At 44.5% G+C, this 22,646-nt stretch overlaps 1 protein-coding gene across 1 annotated transcript; it reads right to left on the bottom strand.

Annotated features, from left to right (window-relative positions):
* Positions 1-17,608: 17,608 nt before the first annotated feature.
* On the bottom strand, positions 17,609-20,001 carry LOC118510032 (endochitinase-like). The gene is made up of 5 exons (XM_036051420.1): positions 19,884-20,001; positions 18,886-19,217; positions 18,314-18,826; positions 18,067-18,249; positions 17,609-18,000 (listed from the first exon to the last, which is right to left on the bottom strand). The coding sequence occupies exons 1-5, from the start codon at positions 19,999-20,001 to the stop codon at positions 17,713-17,715; spliced, it is 1,434 nt and encodes a 477-aa protein (XP_035907313.1). The 3' UTR covers positions 17,609-17,712.
* Between the last annotated feature and the right edge of the window lie 2,645 nt (positions 20,002-22,646).

The following is a 22,646-nucleotide window of genomic DNA, read 5'->3' as shown; positions in this document are numbered from 1 at the left end:
CGATTTCGCATCGAACCGCAACCTTATTGTCCTTCTGCATTTCCTGCAAATACTCGGTGGTCCAATGCTTCCAGAAACGTTGCACGAGTAATTGCCAGGTTTGTAGTTCATCCAAAGTGTAGGTCTTCAGGCGCGTGTAGTCGGGAACGGGGACGGCGTACATGGAAGTACCGATCAGGAAGTGCGCAGGAGTAAGCGCGGCCAAATCGTTCGGGTCATCCGTCATCGGCAGCAAGGGACGCGAGTTCATCGCCGCTTCTATCTGCTGAAGAACGGTGCTGTACCCTTCGTAAGACAGCCTCGAGCTGCCCAGATGCCGGTAGAGATGTCGTTTGGCTGTCTTCACCGCAGCCTCCCACAATCCACCGAAATGTGGAGCCTTAGGTGGAGTAAAGTGCCAGGTAATCCCCATGTCAGAGCAGTTGGTGGCGATGATGTTTTGCTGTTGCTCACTCTGAAATAACTCAAAAAATTCTTTTAGCGCGTGTGACGAACCTTCAAGTTGTTTACGTTGTCGGAGTGTATATCCGACGGTAGCCCGCGGCCAAGCGTAAAGCGGCCAAGTAAAGCGGCCAAGAACCCTGCAGTGGTGAGATCGCTGACCAGCTCCAGGTGAACCGCCTTGGTTGCAAAAAAAACGAACAAAAACAAATAACACTTGGCAGCGGCAGCTCTCTTGTACGTCGGCTTAAGACAAAATGGGCCGGCGTAATCCACTCCAGTAACAAAAAACGGCCGGCTCGGAGTGATGCGTTGATACGGAAGTTGGCCGGTTTGTTGTTGCACTAGGGCGGGATCCTGTCGTATGCAACGAAAACAATTACGGACTACTCCTTCCACTAATCTCCGTCCGTCGAGCGGCCAATATTCTTCTCGAATCTGGGAAAGTAATAGTCTTCCCCCGCCATCCATCAGCTTTTTATGAAAGTGGTATGCGATGAGACGAGCAAACGGATGTTTCTTGGGAAGTAGGATAGGGTGTTTGAACTGGTAGGGAAGCTGTGCAAGCTTCAATCGGCCACCCACTCGCATTATTCCTTCCTCATCGAGGAATGGATTCAAGCGCCGTAGAGGTGAGCGCCGCCCTATAGTTTCTCCCTTTTTCAGCAACCGGATCTCCGATAAAAACTCGTCTTGTTGCGCCAGGATGCATAATGTGAGTTTAGCTGCTTCCAGGAATTTAGGTGTGATCGCGGATGAAGTAACTTGTGACGATTGTTGTGTGCGTGTCCGACGAATTTCAATATCAGCTTCGGCCGCCAGCAATGAATTCGATATTGGCCAATCAAAAGCAGGTAGCCCCAACCACTCGGGACCACAAGTCCATATCGACCTTTTCAGCATGTCCACTGCTGACATCCCACGAGATACCAGGCCGGCGAGATTTGTTGAGCCGGGAATGCGTTTCCACTGACGAGGACGTGAATAGTTCTGGATCTCAGCAACACGATTAGCCACAACGGTTTTCCAGGTGTTGGGTGGTGACAAAATCCAATTTAGCGTGGTAACGTGTACGTTACTCGTCTTCAAACTTAGCCGTTTAGCGAGTCGGTCGCTAGTAAGATTCGACTGCGATGCGCTGTCCAACAGCGCGCGCGCAGGATGAGCAATTCCGAAATCATCAATAATATTCACGAAAGCAGTTTGGAGTAATACCTGCTCGGGTGCTTGCTGTAGTGCTGCTGCAAATGTGCGTTGTATGTTATCGGTGGCTGTGTGATCGTTAGCGGTGTTGTGTGTGTGATGTGGCGGAGCTGTGTAACTAGGGCTATTCGGTGTGAAGTGCAGTTTTGTGTGGTGTGCCAAATTACAATACCGGCATTTGTAGTGCGCCGGACAATCACGAGCCGCATGATTCTCGCGTAAGCAATTTGTGCATAAACGCGCGGTCATCGCGAAACGATAGCGATCCTTAGGCTCCATTCCTTCAAATCGTGGGCATTTTAGCAATGAATGCGAGGAATTGCATAAAATGCAATTTGGCGTTTCATGTGACGTGGTACCAAAACTAGTTTGACGCGGAAAGGTTATTCGCCGCGATTGACTCAGTTCGTGACCCTGTGACGTATGATGCGCGATGGTGGGAAGCTTGATGCCCTTGAGTGAGTTCGATCCAGTGCTCGGGTGCGCGGTAGGAGCTAGCTTTGCCTGCAGTTGAGATTGGACACGAATCAATCTATCCTCGAAATTCTCTCGAAATGCAGCATTCTGCGTTGTTTCTTCCAGCGTGGAAGCGGAATCCTCTAATTCTTGTTGAACACTCTCTAGGTCCTTGCATAATGTTTCGAATTTTCTTAAGCGAACCTCCACTTGTACTTGATCCCGTGCGTGAACGAAACTATCCAAAAATTTCTCGTACCGAGTAAGGGACGCCAACAAAATTGTCCGACGGGACGCCAAAACAACGGGTGGTACGGGCATTGTTCAATCGTGTGTGTGTGTATGTGCGTGTGAGTGAGTGACCTGCAGTGTAATGCGTGATGCGGCAAAAACAGCTGTACGGTGCACGAAAATCCAAACGAAATGTGGTACGACACAGAAAACGGTGAACGATGGGTCGATCAAACTCGCGAAAGCACCAGAAATTCGAGCTATGTATCCTGGTCACGGCACCATGAAGAATTCGCGGAGTTTCGGATCGATGTGTGTTGCAATATTTACCAAGCGTCGTGTTCAGATTCCAAATTCGAAGAGAGATATAATTGTGTTTCCTGCCCTATTTATAAACTTTCTGAGTGCCCCCCACGCGAGCGACACTCATCCTTACTCACTGTATACTTGAAATATTTCGTTTATCAAAAACTTGACGAAACTAGCTTTCGTCAAGTATGGTGTGACGTCTAAGCGTAAACAAAACATCTAAACGTAAACAGTGTGCTATGGGTGAAACACTCCGGCAGGCAGACATCCTCGGGAGAAGGATTGGACTCAGTGCTGTTAAGCATAATGATACATTTTAGACCAGAGCAAGCCCAACCACTAACAAGCGCACCATCTGTGAACATCGTTCAAGCGATAGAAAGAGAGCGGACGTGATGCAGTCTGCCCTACGAAAAAAGAATCTATATCCACCGAACCCCAGGGATGTACTGAGCAGTCGGCGATGGTTACGAGCTCATATTTTAAAGCTCACGGTTATAGGAGCCGGGAAAATTGATCGACTCCCAGAAATGGACTGAGAATGAGATAAGTTGAATCGCTTGTGAGGTTGCTTGCTTTATGAGATTTCTTTGGCGAAATTAGCGACCGATTCTACGCCACTACGCATCGTTCGATTGATTTTTGGGATTTAATATAAAATTCAACTTCCAGGCAGCCAGACTTTGCATTCCTTAAAGTTGCTACACCTCGTCAACCTTTCAGCGATGCATTCGATGCAGCTGCAGAGAGGGAAGAACCGGGGTAAACCACAAAATCACCACCACCCAGCTCTGGGCGAAGCTCGACTAATCCTTGCCCGATCCTAGTTTTTCGTTCCTTAAAAAGGTGATGAAATTTTACACTCCCATCCCACCTCGTCGGACTGCGCAGCTATACACTACACCAATACCACGAAACAGCGCCCCAAGAACCCCCCCGAGGATGTAACTAAACAGTGAGTGCCTTGTAGCCTCCAACGACGGCAACCAAGGGCTGCCCTGATGAAACCTCTGCTTTCCCCAAAATCCAATTTAACTCCAATAGTTCTGATGCTATAGGAGCTTCCGCCAGTGCTAAAAAAACCATCACTCATACAAACAAAATCCATCCCCGTACTCGTGCTACAAAATAAGGTTCCTTGATAGGCGGAGGCGGTCGGTATCGCAGGATCGCAGGCAAGTGGTCCCGATGGGGTAGGAAATCGATTTCATCACTTCTTCCTGCCAAGTGACTAAAGTGACCGGTGCGCAAACTATCAACGACTCAAGCAGCATTCCAACACTCACACACAAACACTCCCCCCCCCCCCCCCCCCCTCCAACCACATGACCCGTTCGGGTATAGTTCGTATTTCGCCTTTCTACGGGCCTCCATCATCATCACCACCACCATGGGCGTTGAACGGAGGGAGCCTTAGCCCTTAGCTTGGGGGATGCTGTCGGTTCGAGCTGCTTCTTGGAACTGACGAGCTCGAGCAGCTGCTGCCATTTTAAGCTGGGGGCGTGGCCTCCACGTGAATCCAGACTGCTGCGTTTCTGCGAATCGAGGTGCGTTTCTGCGCAAGCGCGCTCTTTAGCTTCACCTGTTAATCATGCACTGCACACCGTCCGCTGCAACTCATCGCCGGCTGAAGGTCTAACAGCAGCAGACGGAAACTGGAAAGTTGATCCAACCGGGAGGAGAAATTGAGAAAGAGAACTGAGCAATGACCGAAATTTAATTGGAGAATCGAACGCGATGAAGGTTCTGAATATGAGCTGCCGGTGAGTTGGGGATTGAGCATTTTGAGTCAGTGAGCTGTGTGCTGAGGTGGTGAATATTGTAGGGTGAGATGATAAAAACGGCGTAAAAGGATGCGTTAAGGTGTGAGCAATATTTTCAGAGATTCGTAGATTTTTTTCTGATTTTTTGTAGTACAAAAGCTAGTCCAAAAATAGTTATTAAAACCGCAACATATGTTCATTTAATAAAGAAATGGATAAAGCTTCGAATGCTCAAAAAGCTGTCGAAAAGTAATCGCAATCTGTTGCAATATTTGTTTTAAGCCTGCAATTTGCTCTTAAATATTAGGGGAATAAATATGGTTAATAAACAAACAAATAACGTGGAACCAACGGCGACACATTTCATGCCAGTGTGAAAGATTGTTGCTCCCTCTAGGATTTCTTCCGTCAGGAGTGTTGATGCCGCTACCATCAGGGTTGATGCTATCCCTCCCGAGACTCGACGCATCGTTTGACACCGGTGGAAAAGCGATGAAGTTCGCCCGGGAGCATCGTCAAGGGGGTGAACAGATTGTTTTATGATTTGTTTTGAGCGGCTGTTTGCGACTGTTTGTATTATTTTTTCGTCGCATTTTTTATATTTCGGTCAACAAATTTAATACCGTGTCTTAGTATGTGGGAGTGAAATAAAATATGAAATTAAAACAATTTTTGTCAAACGATAACAACGGTCGATTATGGTAAATCGACCAAGCATGACGAATAGTTTTTTTGTTAATTTAAATATTGTGAAAGTGTTTTTGGTGCACAACTTAGTGTTAAAATGGACTCAAAGTACATAATATTTGAAATATACATAATTTTATCAAAAATTAGAAAGGATAATTCATTAAATCAATTGGTTTAATTAGATTGTTCTGTGCATTAGTAACTGATTGACTCAGTAAAAATAAATCATAAAATTCGTCTTCGTATACATTTTACATTGAACAACACAGGATTCCTCTGATTAAAAAGGCGAACGGGATCTCATAAGGTAGAGAGGAATGAGGACTTAAAGTCCTTATAAAAATTATTTTAAAAAGATCTCTTTTTCGTATTATTTATTTAATTTATTTATTGCCCGTAAAAATTATACTAAAATTGGATTTTAATTTTTTTTAATAACTGAGTTGGACTTCAGTAGCAAGTTGCTACTGGGGAGTCTTATCGTACAGCACACATGGTTTCCAGAGCGTATTTAAGGATGTTACGGCCCTTTTCCCTTATTGCTTTTCTTAATCGTTTTTCTTATAGAGGCTTTAGGCGTTTGAGACCTCATTCACCATTTTTTCTCTTGCCGCTGTATGATGAGCCAGAAGAAGTACAATCTGATGCCCTACCCTGTGGCTCTAAATTTCTCCACTAAGTATGTACATGGACTTAAGGACTTCAGTCTTGTCAGTCTAACAGAAGATTTACCAAATTTGAAAATATAGTTTTTAAAACCTTTTCTCTAAAATATTTGTACAATGGTTTTTCTTACTCGATATTTTCGCATTACGAATTGCTGCTTCTTTGGAACATCTTCTTCGAGAAGAAAAAAGCTGTCAGTAATGCTATCAGGATCTATCAGGATCCTTGCCAGAACTATCAGGATCTCGAGGATAAAGTTATTTAAAGCAAGAATATAATTCTATCACTTCTTTGACTGAGCTACGTACTAATGGTCTAGTACGGTGAACCTTATACCTTAAACTAAAAGAACTGAAAATTTTTATATTTTATTTTTTAATATAAATTTATTCCTAAACATAATGATATTAGATTAGGTTGCTTATTCTAAGTTCAAAGCCACATGTCCAAAGGTGTTGTCAAGAGCTTTGTGAGATGCAAACAAAAAACCACCATCTCCTGCACGCATGTTTTGTCGATTGTAAAACAATTTTTGCACCTGTCGCTTCCACTTGACATCCTGTCGCGATTGATGCGCTGCAGGACGCGCATGATGATGATTTATCTACTTTTCCTTACCCTTAATCTAGAAAGCATAAGCGAAATGTACTTTCCACCGTAAGTGAGGTTGTAGGAAAAGCATAGACCAACATGAAAAAAAACTCCACAAACGACTACCACCGACCACCGGCTTCATCAAAAAGCGATCAATCGCGGTCAGTTCTAACGGGAAGCTGCACGGGAAACAGGTGAACCATGGAACGGCGATAGACAAAGACCCGCCATCCCGTCCGTCTGACCTGCTCAGCGAGCTCTGCTGCGTTCTGCTCACACGAACAGCACCTCATCACCGATCTCTATCCTGACCGGGGAAACGGTAATCAATATAAACAAAAAATTATGTCTAATTATATGGATTAGAAAAAGAGGGCTCCGTTGTGGTTTCGTTTGCTTTCAGAAACGGCCACGACCACGGTTGCAGATGGGTTCGGCGTGATAGGCCGGTTCTGCTGACCGTTTCGGCTTTGGGACACATTTTATTCAGGTGTCGAATAATTGTACGGATCGGGGAAAAAAAAAAAGGTTGCATCGCAACCGGTGGATAATTATTTCGGGTAGAGTGGTTCGAACCCACCACAATTACGGATATTTGTCTAGAAAAGAAATTGCTTGATGTGCTCCCAAACAAAAAAAAGGCGAGACGAAAAAACAAAGTGGCCCCGATCCCGGGGTGCCTTCTGTTTGCGCACGATCAGCAAACAAATATTATTTATTGGATGGCAATCAATAATTGACATGTGTTTTTGCTAGGGTCTGGGCCATTTTCCTTGGCCTGCCATTCGTCCGCGCTCTTTTAGAGAAGGTGTTTGAGGTGGGAAAAATTATACAGGCCGGCGCAACAAAGTTTCGCCTAATTATTTCTTCCGAAAAAATTGATCCAATTTCATCAAATTTTGGCCCGCGCGTTGGCGGCCTGTTTTGAATTGTCTGACAGATTGTTTCTCGCCTTCGACAACACCTTGGTGCTACCACCAGTGCTTTTTATTATGGCGGCCCGAACCCGATCCGTCCGGCGGGACTCTGGACAGCCTCATTTTGGCCTCACTTGGCTAGTGATTAAAGTATTTATCAATGCGCTCGAAACAGGACGTCCAACAAAACCGTTTGGCGTAGAAATGGGGCAGAAAAACTAGAAAATAACTCGCGCGAACAAAAACCAGGCACATGTGGCCGGCTAAGTGGCCCTTCGAAAGTGATGGTGCTGGTAAAAGTCAAGTGTGCTCGAGCACGAGCCCGCATGAATGAGTGCAACCTTTAATCGCTTTGCCGGTAGCAGGAAGTAATCGAGCGCGCAAGCTTCTATCTCCTCATCCTGCACCACTCCGGCCTATGAAAGAAAGATCTGACAACGTTAAGGTGCGTCGAGTACAGTGCGTCAAAAACACGAGCAAGCGGCTGTTTAGCCAACCAGCGAGTGCTCTCCGTTAAGCGATCTCTGGTTTGTTTCAATTTCACTCGCCAATAAGCCATTAGACACGTGTTGGCGCATGATTGTGTTTTTTTCATCTTGTACATTTGGCGATTGGTTGTGATGGAAATCGAAACCCTGTGGGGTAGACTCTGTCGTTGAGATAAGCAGTTCATCGGATCTACCAAGCTTCCGGAATCGAGACAATTATTTCCGCTGCTACGCACCAACTTAATGTGAACGGGTGAAGTGGTTAAGGAAGCATTGGAGAACTTCAAATTGGATTGCTTAAACCGTTTGTCACAACGAGACTGTGTGCTGGAGAAAGAAAAACCGAGAATGATTTAGTTTCATCCTGGGGCGGAAATTACTTCAAGACCTTTCTATAAGTTTATGGCTACGTTGAGAGAATACAAAAGTATTTAAGATGAAATAAGGCCTGCAATTGAATATAAGATTCTGCCATTGTTCATCTACCAAAAAATTATGTTGTATCAAATTTTGGTGCATTGTCGGACAATTAAGAGTATCTCGGCCCAAAGATTTCGAAACTAACTTACTACTAACTTCATTAACATCTCACGATTTAGCGCCAAAGCGTTACCCAAAGGCCTTTTTGGCGGACGTACAATGCCATTAACGCTCGGCCGAAAAGGACCTTATTGGATGGGTCGTCCGGAGTCATTCTCATGACATGACATTAAACGCTCATTATTATAAGACTTCAAGTCTTAGTTATAAGAAAGTCATAGTCGCTGAAATTGCCCCGTTGTGAGGACTGACTATCTAACTACATGGTATCGTAATACTGCGTGGAAATGACAAGCATGACCTAAGAGGTGATTAGGCCAAGAAGAGAGGGAGAGAGTCATTGGAATTGTGATAAATGTTCTGCACAAGTTCTATACAGATTCTGAGCATCACTAATATGAAGTCCAAACCGTGGGGATCGAATTGAGAATTATGAATATGGTGACCTCCCCTAACTTAAAGGCCAATAACTGACCAGTGTCTGCAAGCAATACTTCCTACACTACTTCTTCTTCCTTGGCACTTCAACCTCGAGAGGTCTCGGCCTGCCATTTCTGGCTTTCTTTGCCTTAACTTTACCCGTAGTAAAGTAGTCAGCCTTACGTACGGGGAGACGGACTGGAAGGGATTAGAACCGCGCCCTGCCGTGTGAAAACCGGCGCCACTGTCGCCTCGGCACCGGACCGTACACTAACTAAGTTAAATTTTGACATCAATTTCACAAGGAGAAGCTCTCTAAGATTTTCTAAAAAAATTGTGTTGCGAAGCATTTTGTTCTCTTTTCCATTCATTATAACTTCAGGATGTCCTGGACAGTAATTTCTGGATTCCCCTTGTGTTACTCTAGTTTTACTTTAACTATCTGGAAGAAATTAGAAAAGGAGGTCATTTTGGAAGCGGTTTAGTTCGGATTTGAACAGTAAATACTTGCCAAAAACTATCATGAAGTGTAACATGAAAAAGGATATTTTATTTAGTCCCGACGTTTTGAAGCTCATCTAAGACTCCTCAGCAACATCCAATGTGAAGTTAAGTGGTGAACTTAAAATCAAGTATTTGCTCCAAGAAACTGTTAAACAAAGCTAAGGCTCACCTGATAGTGGTCACAAAAACCTGCTTATTATACTATTTGCTTTGACCATTTGAACAAACCTGATCATACATTCAATAAACAATCGAGTTGTGTAAGAAAAACACTAACAAATAATTTAAAATAGTTATACTAATAGTTTACTAACTCAACCACTTAATGCCACTACTTCCAGACTGTTTCAATGTCATATCAAGACCTGGAAAGCCTCTAAAAAAACTCTAACCACATCATTCATTAGGCAAAACTGATAGAACACATTACACAACTGCAATTTACCCATATATCGTGAGCAGCAGCACTAGCAGCAGCAGCAGCAATCATACTACACCAAACGAATCGAGGTGCAATTTCAAAGTCTCATCCCATCCTGCTCCCGACTGCTGCTAAGTTGTCAAGATACGTGTGCACAAACCTCGCCCGTTAAACTGACTGTTGATAGAACGAAGGCTCAATTATCTGTTCGTTGATCGGAAGGCCGTGTGTGTGTGTGTTTGTTTTCAGCTACCGTTTTGTCCCGTGGCCCAGCGCAACATGCAATCAGTGGCATTTAGAGGTGATATTATGTTTGTTCAATGTGCCACCTTACATCACCAAATTATCGTCGTCGACGTTAGTTGCAAAGTCCGTCAGCATAGAGCACTCGCGGGAAAGGTTTAAGGTTTAAGAAATTGAACAAGACCCTGGGTTGATTATTAATTTACCACGCTGGGTGTAATTTTCCAGCGCTGACAAACCCGATGTTCCGGGTCGAGGACACATCAGCCTGGTTCGTGCTGGGATGATAAAGAAAAATCAATTGAAACGTTACGATACTGCACAAACCATACGATCCCACAGCTCCACCGAGGCCACCTGCTCCGTAAGAAGTTGCACAATAAAATGCAACAAAAGGAGCCGCCGCCACCGTTTACGACGATTGCAAGGAAACTCGAAAGCACTGAAAGGAGAAAAACTAACATCAATTTCGCTACCGTAACAAGCCAATAAATTAGCCGGAAAGATAAATAAAACAAGCTCTGGCTCATTATTTGATTTTGTGCAGCTACAGGAGCAGCCAGTCAAACACGGCATGAAAACAAACAATGCAAACCAATGGCCACCGCGCCATCCTGACAAACCGTGTGAGAGTGTGCGTGTTTGAGGTGGATGGGAAATAATTTGCTTCTCCATTTCGCCTAAACCGTTTTCCGATTTTTAACGACTTTTCGGGTGAAAGGCAAACATGCAAACGATGTCCGCAGAATCTAATTAGCTTTGGAGCGAGAGAGAGCGAGAAGAAAAAGCAACCTTTTTATAGCGAAGATGAGTGGAAGGAAAACCTTTTCCTTTGGTAAATTAAATGATCACAAAAGCTTTGCGGTTCAAAATGGAGTTTTCCGCTCTTTTTTTTCCTTTGTCATTTTCAAATTAATGAAAAGAAGAGGGCCACTCTTTTGTGAGGATGGCTTTTTTTTTTCTTCTCGGAAAAAGGAAACACGATCGGGAAAATGAAAACATATAATGAAAATTATCTCTTCAACAGGGGACAAAAGAAAGGAAACCAAACAGGCGAAACAGGAGGCAGCGCCATTGCTCCGAAACTCCGTAAGCAATCGTATCGCCGTTTCGGTTTCGGTTTTTTTAATCGAAGGGCAGTAAAGTCAAATCCGGACGAAATAAAAATCTTCAATTACACGCTACGCTAAGCGCACTGACGAATGGTTAAATCGACAGAAGAAATGCCGATACTCTGCGGGCAAGAAACGAGCGAAGGCGGTGGGATGTTGCTTGCGCCTAAAAAATAAAAATCCAAAACCAGACGAACGAATAAAATAAAACGAGCTTCGAGCGTTTGGTTGATGAGGTGGTGTGCTTATGTTTGATTTTTTTTTGTTGATCTTTTAGTTTTAATTCTTAGCTCGTTCAAATTGAGATGCAGGGTTTTCAACAAAAACAGAAAGACGGCCAATGTGATGGCGCTGGGCACATACTAGTCCTTATTACCATGCTCGATTGTTTGAAAAAAGCCTTCTCAATCGAGAAATCGATATTATGGTAGTCGAATTGGCTATCCATTGGAAAAATCGCAGAGACCCTTTTCTCTAACAATCGCATACAGTTACCAAACGGAAACTCGGTTGAGACAAAATTTTATTTTAGAACATTTTCGAAGAACATTACTTTGACGACTGGGTTCTCTCGTCTTGACGAACGTTTGACTTCTCTATCCCGAAGCAATAATAGCAATCCACTCGATACGTGATCAGAGAAGGTTTGTTTAAGAGTTTGTCTGTTAGAGAACGGTAATCAGCACTATAAATACGAAAGACCCTCTCGGGGTGCTCAGCTCTTTCGGTAGCTCTTTCTCCCTGTTTTCCCCGTTGATTAAGCACGCGACATTCAACGCCACTCCAAAATGGTGGCTTCGGGTAAAACACGATAAGCTATCAAAAACCCATCCGTAAAAGTCGTTGGAACGATGGGTCCAGCAGCAAGAACCGTCACGAAGGGACCTCCATTTTGTGACCAAATGTCACCGGGACCGTGTCCACCCACCGGGAGGTGTCCAACGACCGTCACATGCACCAGACCAAATAACCACCAATGGCGACCGGCGATTCTAGGACTAGGATAGCATGGGGGGAGGGGGGCGTAAAAAAAGGAACGCAGGAAAATACAAATCGTTTATGATGCTCGGCCAAGGGTTGTTTGCTGGTTTGCATGTCATAATTAAGATTGCCGGGCCGTGATATCGGTTCGAGGGAAATTTTCTCCGAACCCATTTGAAGACGACGACGACGACCGATTACCGCCGAGGCAACAGCGCCACAACAAACAAAACCCGAATTACCTACCACGGAGTATCGGGGTTTTTGGGCTCCCATTGTAAGGTCTCGTTTGGCTCGTTTTCATTTCATTCCACCCAATGGATTGAGCTTGGAGCTCGGCTCCTGAGGTCTTGCCCACCGGGAGGATGAACCCACCGAACGGAGCCACTGAGCACGGAAATTGACGATAATTAGTGTGTGCTTCCTGTGACACTTTGTCCGCCTTTGCTTCGGGTCGGTGATGGTGACGCGAGGTGTGATTTGCCGAGCGGATGTTGCCTAACCATGGCCAAATAAATCACATGGCCGCGGCTGGCTCTTGAAGTCCTGGTGTCCTTCGTGTTTGACTGAAGGAACAGTGGGGAACGGAGTCCCAATTAAGTAAGTTATAACGTGAAAATTTTAATGACACCTGCTTTCGCCGCTTCCGAGACGAATTATCGAGCCCTGAGAGCTCGATCGACATGCACCGACTAATGATGATGTTTGGCTGCTGGTTGGGTCGGATAAGTAGGCAATACTAAACGGAGGGGGGAATCAGGCAGCTCACAGACACAAAAACCAATCGCTTAGTAATGAAAGAGCTCCAACTTCAACCTCGCGCTGAAATAAAAAGAAAATCTTATCACACAAAGGAAATGGTGACCTCTTTCGGTTACTTTCTCTCCCCACTGACTGTTTCTTTTTCAAAGTTAATGCCTTGGGAGAAATTTCCTGAAGCATCCCGTGGCTTTTTTTCTAGCTACACCCCCCGGGAGGGTTTCAAGATATGATCCTCAATGTCGATGGCGATTAGTTGAGTTAATTAGGTTGAAAACGATAATTTGACTTTTGGGTCTAATTTTTGTCGGTTAAACAGTGTGTGTGTGTGTGTGTGTACTTTAGCGCTAGATTCGTGTTTGTTTGTTTTGGGAAGGTACCAAATCGGTTGAGTGTTTGAGGTTCGGTGCTATCAGCTCATTTAGATCTCAGTAGCGGTGGTATGGTATGGTTTCCGCTCAGCGTTTCATGCAGCTTCATTCAATGACAATTAGACAATTATCTATGTCTCTTGGCTAGGTGACCTCGTTGAGTGGTGGGAAGGGAGAGCTGGGGAGGGGCTTCCTGCTGGAAGGAGGCAGAGGTAAGGAAACTCATTTGTTTGTTCCTTTTTTCCTGTCAAATTAGAGCGATGGAAAATGGGCAAAATGGCTGCTGATCGTCGTTACACAAATGACAATAGGACGAGCTATTTTGGGTCGGAAAACATGCGCTTTATTTGATGAACTTTCCTATAATGTTTGTTTGAATGTGTTTGCTTTCGTTTTACTTAACTAAAAATTTATCTTATGAAATTTCCATTTTTTTGGTGGACTATTTTCAAAATTGCATTTTTTTATTTTAAGCTTTATATACATAAACCATGATTACAATTGACATTTGACATTGTTATACAGTGGCTTTTCTGTTAATTTTTTCTAGAAAAAAATAAAAAAATTTCCTTCATTTTTTTAGCATCACAACTACGAAAAGTCTCGCCCTGACATTTCTGGCCTTCAGTGGCTACAGGAGTAGCAAAGTAAGTCCTGCGGTCCGAATGGGAATTGAGCCTCGGGCGTTTCGTGTGAAGATCAGCGCCGCTGTTGCCTCTGCCACCAGACTACCTCAGCATTTATTGTTATAGTTATAAGCCATAGTTTTTAATTCAAAATACTTACATAATGAAGTGCCGCTGGTTTTTAGATGACAGAACCAAACAATGCCCATTCTTCGAATGCCAAGGATTTACTAATCGTGGATATTAGAACAAACAGGTAAACAGGTTTGAAGATGTTTCATTAGACTATCGCAGGGTTATTGAACAAATAGACTAAATATTAGAGTCTTCAACGTCATCACTCCTTCTCAATTTTGTCCAAGGATACCTTACTTGATCGTGTGTGGTCTTCAAATCAAAACACCGGGCTGGCTTATCCGGTGCTATTCTCATGACATGACTAGCCTATATAAAACTGACGAATTTCATCATGTAGCTTGGAGAAATCACCCAACAACGGATAGAGTTCGTTATTGTAACTGCTCTGTATTATTCTTCCACATAAAAAGGGCCATAACCATCTCTCAACAGGGTTTTGGTCAATTTTGAAGTTGCTTAAGCTGATACTTTATATATCCAACCAATACCTGACCATTGTACCATGCTTATACAGAAGAGTCTTTATATCTCTTCAACCATGCATCGCTCGTACAACGACAAGCACTTAAATGTACGCCTTCCCCAAAACAAAAACCTCCCAAAACATGTGCCCCCACGAAAACAAAAAAAAACATTGAGCTGAAATGGCGAAACGCATAATCGATCGAGACCACCGGGGCGGAGTTGCAGTGAAGTGATTGATTATGTGTCCATCGATGGTAAAATATTGGTACACGATCACGCGCCATATTTCTCGCACGGCCTTGCCTCCCATCTGATGCATTCGGGCCGGCCAATTCGTTGCACCACCGCTCGCCCATCGTGCCCCGCTGACGGCTTGTCAGGCGATTGTGAAAGAGGGTAATTATCAGCGAATGTCGATCAGCAAAAGTACAACGCACAGCGCTTCGGTTCGGCGAGAGGAGTGGTCTGATCGAATGCCACGACCCGTACGAGCGAACGATCCCCCGATCAGTTATTAATGAATGATTGTCGATTTTTATCGGCAAGTAGCTCCCGGTTCGTGTGGTCCAGCCGATAGCTAACACCCTTCAAAGCTGTAGAGGAGTGAGGGAAAGAGTCACAGCAAAAAGAGGGGACGCTAAAGTTGAAAGATGAAATTCTTGAAGCATATCAATCGATTATAAACATGATCGAAAGGACACATTGAGCCGCTGCAAGCAAAGTAGTTCTAATTCTAGCGTTAACCACCCGCCGAGCGTCGCGAGATCGGGCGCGATCGTGAATGAAATCTGCTGCCGAAATGCCTGGTTGAGCCGCCGGTTGAGCTTATGTCACAGCGGGAAGCCACACTCGAACGCTAGACACGTCCCGGAGACGAGAATCGGGCTCAACCGAACGAATGGAATGGAGCTGTCGAACGAGTGGAAAATTATGAATTATAATTTAATAAGCATAAATGAGCGGATGTTGTTATGGGGTTCACCGCTAATCGAGAACTTCCCACAGGTAGGGAGAAGTAGCAAAATTTTGGTGGCATCCATGAACAATCGCTTATTTCTTTGGATTTTGATGCAATATATGTTCTGGATACATGCGAAGTTTGAGCATTTTAATTGCTGTCTCGTGCATCACCCCACGATTGAAGGCGGTGTGAAGCTTGAATACTCGATAACAAAGTACGAACCACGACAGGAAGATATAATTCAACACCTCCGTCCAACACCGACCGACAGCAGCCTATTAACACCGAACACTATCAATACGCTTCGAAGCCGATCGGTGTCTTGCTCGAAAACGCTCTCGAAAAAATATGACATTAAAATAAAATACCAATTCATAAATAAATGATAAAAGCCCCAAAACCCATAACCCGAACCACGGCGGGCAGCTCGCCTTTAAACGAGCCCAACGACCGATCGATTCTTCATCCTTCTGGTCAAGCGGGCTGCTGTTGGCTAATCAACCGAACCTTTCCGAGGGTGAAGAGCCCGCCGTGCTGTGGGTCCCGGACGGGGTTGGGATTATTTAAATTTGGTGCACCCTCCCCAAAACAGTCGTCGAGATCGTTTTCTAGTCGGATATTTTAATCCATCCATAAATAATACCGCAACAACAAACACACACCCCAAGCTCACCCAAGCTCAAACTTTCGAGTGGGCTGCTGGTAGGTACGTTAGGCGATGCTGATCATTTTTAATGCCATTAACATTATCATCGACAAAACGGTTTCGCTTGCTCACTCTTACGCACACATCGCTTGATTTCCTTTTCCGGATTTCCATTTTCGGTTCTGTCACTGTAGGTCATTTTTGAAATAACTAAATTTTCATAAGTCCTCCCAAGCAACCATTGGGCCATGGGTCCACAAAAACGCTAAGAGAGCGGGAAATGAAATTCACACTTCGACAAGTGCGCATTTGGTTGGGCCTGCTTGAAGCTCACTGTCCATGCTCGAGAGCTAAACCGCTGGAAGTGTTCAACAAAGATCGCCTTGTTGGTAGCGGAGGTTCCATCCATCGGTCTCGTCTGGTCGAGGTAGTAGGATTAACATTTTTGTCACCTCTCTTCACGTTCGAACACACATCGAACAGTTTCGATAATGAGATTAGCGCGAGGCCGGAAGTGGGCGTTGATGTCCCGCGGCGCAACGAGTGGCTTCTTGGACGTGGCACTCCCTCCCAATAGCCATAAACCATTTGTGAAAGATACGTCCATAAACTCTTCGGGGTGCTGCTGAGGTATCCTCGGCGTAACTGAAACTGTTGAACCGATTAGTTCGATCCTCTGCGCAAGGGTGGCTTGTGACATGCTGCCGGTTGACATCGGGAAGTTCATTCATAAAGTTTTTACTTACCAACATGACGACGGATCGGCGGGTGTGTGTGTGTGTGTGATGAAACGTTTCGATGAGGGATTTTAATATTTTTGTAGCTTTCCGTAGAAAAAAAGGCATAAGCTTTACGGGAGAGGAATTCATTGAGCAACACGAAACCGGGAGCCTGGGTGTAAAGCTGATGATCGACTTTGTGCGATGCGTGATAAAGCGATGCAAAAATTTAATCCCACCTTTATGACAGTGCTAAATATTCGTTGCCTTTCTTGGTGGGTCGAATGTTGAATGTATTGAATATATCAGCTTGGGAATAAGCATAAATTGTGAGTGTCATTTCATGTTGTGTCCACTTAGGTGATTAAACATGGTAAGGAACTGATGAAAAAAATTGAGGCAGTTTAAAAAGTTCTTCGATCAAAGCTTCTTCCAGACATTTTTACAGTCTTATATTGATGTTAGACAAAATGAAATGTATCTCTCCAGGGACCTGCTAGACCATTATCTGTAGCGAGATCGGACTTTGTAAGGAGATCACCAACGTATGCTTGGCTTATAATTGGCTTCTTACTAGATGTAAGAAGTTGTCGGTTGCTGGATACAATACTTGACAGGTGACTATAGGTCACTAAGCAATGCTGAGTAGTCATAACACAGAATCTTCATCTGAACTTGCCATTTGACGCTGAATGCTGAAGAAAGTTAAATGTAATTCTTCATGGTGTTTGAATTTGCCAGATGATGCTTCAGAAGCGCTATTACGGGTAAAATCAAATCACTGAAAGCCAGCAATGGCAGGCCGCGAGACCTCTCGAGGTTGTAGTGCCAAGGAAGAGAAAAGCTTCAAAAGCGCTTGTTAGATCAAGAAATCCTAAGAACCCAGAAAAAGGACTGATAGGATCAAATTGAAAGACTCAACAACCTTTTATGACTTTGTAATCCTATTTTATTGATCATTCTTGTAAAAACAAATATTATATTCCTTAACACAAGGCTCAAAAAACATGTCTTACATTTGCTTTCATTTTTTAAGTTTATGTAGACATTATTTGTTCCACTCAATAGCGAACCCAATATCCGAAGGAATCTGCTTCAACCGCTGCGAGATGTAGTTAGTGAGTGGATTCTGCGAGCCACAGAAACCCCTAAAATCGTCATAGTCCACATGCTGCAGTATTACACCTCCGAGCCGCTTCTCCCGAACGAAGTCCATCTTCACCCCGATGGAGTTGGTGTTTTCGTAGCTCATCCACTGATTACCCCGGACGGCAAACGGCATCTGAGCGACCGTATCATAAAATATGTTCCATCCACTACGTATCAGCAGACAGAGCTGGAAGGTAGAGAGTTTTTTTTTTGTCGTGAGATTCTTTACGGGAAGGCAACAGCTCAACCTTACCTCGTGATACGGATAGTAGCCTTCGTAGTAATACTGTCCTTCCGCTCCAGGACCAACCGTTGGAGCACCCACACTGTACACCGCTGGATTGGCTAGGGTGTGCGCTTGTCCAAACAGTCCTATCCCCAGTATCAATTTCTTCGGAGGACATCCAAAGTCAATCCAGGTCTCCACACCATCAACCTTTTAGTGTGAAAGATACTTAGACAGGAGTTCGATCTTATAAACAGTGTTCGGCTATCCTTACCACATTTGCCTTGGCACGATCAGCCTCCGTCTCGAAGGACCGATTGCGCATTGGAGAATGCACATCGGCCACATTGTTCGTGTGTGGACGCAGATCAAATGTAAACAGCGTCACAAAGTCTACCAACTGGCAGATGCTGGTCACTCGATAAGATTCCCGCAGCACCTTCGGATAGATGGCGCCGAAGAACAGGAACTCTTTATTTCGACTTTTGAGCCCAGCCCGGACATCTGTAAGCAGCGAAATCAGAGACTCACGGTCACCCGAGATACCGCCAAATTTAACCGTAGAGCCCGGCCACTCCCACGCAATCTCGACGCCATTTATTCCATACTGCTCCAGTAGCTCCAGTATGGCCTTGGCGAATGCACGGCGCCGTTCGGGAATTTCAGCCATAATCGAGTACGAAGGCGTTGCTATGCCTCGTTGCAATACAGTCACATGGGTGCGCACCGCTGACGATCTGGACTTAATCGTGTAGATGAAGGCGCCCAGCCGTTGTATTTCTTCGCTCTGCAAAACAAGTAACACATTAGAAGTAACAAATTGTTCCTGGAGACCACCAAACGCACGTTGAAAGCGTAAGATCCTCGTTTCCACTCGGGAAATCCAATGCCACGGTAGATCACATCCGTGCACAGTTGCACCGGAACTTCGTTCGCTGTGTACCGGCCATAACCTCTCCCTTTGGGCGAATTGCTCGAAAAGTAACACATCAGCCGTTTCCCACCATTGCACTCGACGTAACACAGCACTAAGCAACACCAAATCAACAGGCGTAAAAACATTTTAACCTTCGCGTTGAGGACACTTCCAGAGGACTGAAGCTTCGCTGTGCAGTATCGAACCTGGCGAAGCGCGTTCTTCGGGATGTCCGGTGAGCTAAACCTGTTCTTCGGTGAGGCTGAAATTGGCCATAAAAGTTGTCTGATTATTCAAATCCAACAGTGTGAAGACACGTGACGTAAGATTAGCGGGCCAGCCAGTAAACCAAACTGGTTATGCGAGTGTTGGAACTGTTAGAATGTTTGTGGCCTGTGGTTTTGTTTACAAAAAGCGGGGTTTGACGTAAATCTTGAACAGAACTCTGATCGATTGTATTATTTACTTTCAGGGATGTTTTATCTTTTTTTTATATTTTGACATGCTTGTGTAAGTATGAATATAGATTTAAAATATATAATAAACCCATCTTTTCTGGAAATAATTGTTTATTATATCTATTAGGAAAAACCATACCCACACACTAAACAATCCTTTCCTTGAACCAATGCTGCTGCCGCATATAAATTTTCGCAAAACACTCACACCGGGCATATTGTTTATTATTCTCTGGTGAGTTTTACACATCGGCCGGAAGCTGCTCACAAAACAATTAAAACGTTCGGAAAAAGGATTACGCAACGAAGCCCGCCCAAACAACAACACGGTGCACGGTGCGAACGCCAGGCTTATGCCTACGACGGCTGCAACCTGCAACTGCATCCAGACACAGATGTGAGGTTAATGTTTGCATTGCTGTGCTCCATGTGTCTGTTTGTGTCCCTAAAACAAACGATATCCACTGTACCCGCTGGATGATCATTATTTCCGAACACGAACTTCTTCACACCATCGTTGGCACTGACACCGCTGGCCACGATAATCGTTCCGTACGTCAGCGGATTCGACTTCAGCACATGGCACATCTAGTGTCTCGCCGTCGTTGTCGTCCAACAATGAAAAGAAACGCTGGGAAGGCTACTTTCAGCATGCTGAGCATGTCGAGCAAAACGGCCCCAAACACACACACACAACGCACTAGCGTTGCCGCGTCGTGTGATCACTTGCAGGCCGGTGGACATTCGGTAATTTATTCGACATTTTATCACCAAATCGTTAAGTAAAACCAATAATCATTTGTTAGGCAGAGTCGTTACGAATCGACGGCAGGTTTGGGGCTTTTCTACAGATCCTGCCGTGGCAATCCAGAGGCAGAGCGAACGAAAATCTGGCAACGATTTAGGGTCGTTTTAAAATACCGAAACAAGCCATTTGCAGGGTTACAGTGCGGTGCACGAAAAGATTGAAGATATGGATAGATAAATCTGCACGCTGTACACTGTCCTTAATGAGAAAGATTGTGAAAATAATTACAATTTCCTCGTCGTTTAAATACTTCAAATTTTAGTGACTTTAGGGATGAAGTGGAATTATTTCTAATTGTTATTAAATGATTTATCATTTATTTATAATTTAATGGTTGCATTAACATGATTCGCATCACTGTGAAAATTGCATCCTCGATGCACTTTCAAAAACAAAAAATCCGTTCACCAGAGTTCCGCGCTCAACAACTGGCCAGGCGCCTCCATCTGCGTTAGGATTTGTCAATGAATTTCTTCACATCGCCAACCTTCCGCATCAACCGTTCCTGCACCCTTACGGCTCCCCCCCCCCCCCCCTGCGTTCTGCACAAAGGACATTTGTTTATCTTTGCTTCAAAACACTCTTTCCCATAGTTGTTGTTTGAAACCATACCGCTGCCGAATCCTTAATCCGTTTGGCGATCATGTGAAGCTTGGAATGTGTTTCCGTATCCCATTTGAACGGTCCTTTTGCAATTTTGTAAAGCTCCTCCAATGACATCCAGCATGGAGCATTCCACTATACCATTCCATTGTTTTGCTTTCGGTTTGTCTCACTGAAGACCGAGAAGTTGATAGAAATAAATCCCCCACCGAAATGGAACCCGGAACCGAAAATGTTGTTGTCGAAAAATAATGGCTCTCATTTGTTGGTTGGAGCTCGCGTTTACAAAAAACTCGATCGATTGTTTCGATGGGCTGGCAACCGTAGCAGTTCGATTCGCTTCTGGCACGAGGAAGAAATGATGAAAAGCACCCCTTCGATCCGGGCCTTGGGACCATGGACCCGTACCGAAAGGCAGCCAGCAGACAAGCCGGGTTTGCTTCTTGCCGTCGCATGATCAGGCCACCATCAATCCGGTTCGAGTCGGTCGGAAAACATCGGAGCACCGGCGCGGATACATCGATCGTGGAACGAAAGGCGATGGCTTCAAATTGAATCAACGAAAGATAAACGCCCGCATAAAGCAGCTGCGATTTTGGCTGGCCTGCGTGTTGCCCCGACCAGCCCAACGGGAAAGATGGATGGATTTGAATATTTTAACCCTGGCACATCGTTTTATTTATTGTTTTTCATATTCCTTTCCGATTGCATTTATGTGACAATAAATTTGCCCCCGGCCGAAGTCCCTGGTTGGGTGGTCCTGGAGTACTGTAGGTTGTGGGGAGCCCTTTCATTTCGCCCTGAGAAAACTGTGTGTTTGTCGTTTCGAGTTGAGTTCGGACTCGGATATTGGTGCGGATCGTTTGCCGGCAGCCAACGGTTGTCGATTCGCTGGGAACGGGACTGTGTTAGAATGTGGACTGGTGAGAAGGGTGAGCAGGAGGAGCGAGAGCAGTGGAAACATACACGACTCGTGAAATATAGTGCACAGCAAGTACAGCCCGTTAGCACAGACGAGCACCAGCAGCGGTAGCAATTTCGTTCGACAGTGAAACAAACAAACAAATTCATAAAATGATTTCAATCATCATTAGTCACAGCTGCGGCTGGTGAAGCGAACACTTTTCGCGGACGTGGATGATAATGCGAACAAGCTTCACCATCGTTCGATGGAAGAAAAATGATGGGAACGAGCAATATGTTCCAGTTTTTTTTTTTATGTCCCACCCTCACTACTCTGGGAACTGTGCAAACAATGAGCGTTGCGCTGAATGCGTTTATCGATTGTTAACCATAGGTAATTTATTTGCTAAATGTTCAGTTGAACCGATCAATGCTTGGGGTTGCTCTCCGTGATCTATTTTACAAAGGTGTGTGATGCATGCAATGAGCATTACATTTATTAGTATGAATTTGCAATCTATTGCTTCAAATTTGAAAATGCCATTATTATGTGCTTTGAATCAGCTTAAAAAAGCAATACTATACAAAGTGTTCTAAAGCTGGTTAACTAATAAAACATAAAAGAATGAAGAATGTTTAAATTTGGTGAAGGTTATGATGGTTATGGGTATGAGAGTGGTCTTTAACCCTTGATTGGCACTTCAAAAGCTTAATTAAGATGAAGTATTGTACTAAACGACAAGATCCTTTCGCGCATACTCTTCTGCAGACTTGCGCCCCTTGTTACAGATTTCGTTGGAAGCTACCAAGCTGGATTCGTTGAAGATAAATCCACGACCAACCAAATCTTTACTCTACGACTAGATCCCCACGCACCACCTGTTCATCACCTGAGAGTGTCGAACATGATGTCGGAATC

This window comes from Anopheles stephensi, chromosome 3, assembly GCF_013141755.1.
Source record: "Anopheles stephensi strain Indian chromosome 3, UCI_ANSTEP_V1.0, whole genome shotgun sequence".
NCBI lineage: Eukaryota > Metazoa > Arthropoda > Insecta > Diptera > Culicidae > Anopheles > Anopheles stephensi.
The sequence above is the reverse complement of the archived record's forward strand: the minus strand, read 5'-3'. Positions and strand labels throughout refer to the sequence as shown.

Bases quoted from the DNA above. Each gene is read 5' to 3' on its own strand.
- LOC118510032 (XM_036051420.1), bottom strand. From the start codon at position 20,001: ATGTGCCATGTGCTGAAGTCGAATCCGCTGACGTACGGAACGATTATC. The intron at 18,827-18,885 runs GTGCGTTTGGTG...CTTGTTTTGCAG, and splicing joins GAGGATCTTACGCTTTCAAC to AGCGAAGAAATACAACGGCT. The intron at 18,001-18,066 runs GTAAGGTTGAGC...TCTACCTTCCAG, and splicing joins GCTACTATCCGTATCACGAG to CTCTGTCTGCTGATACGTAG.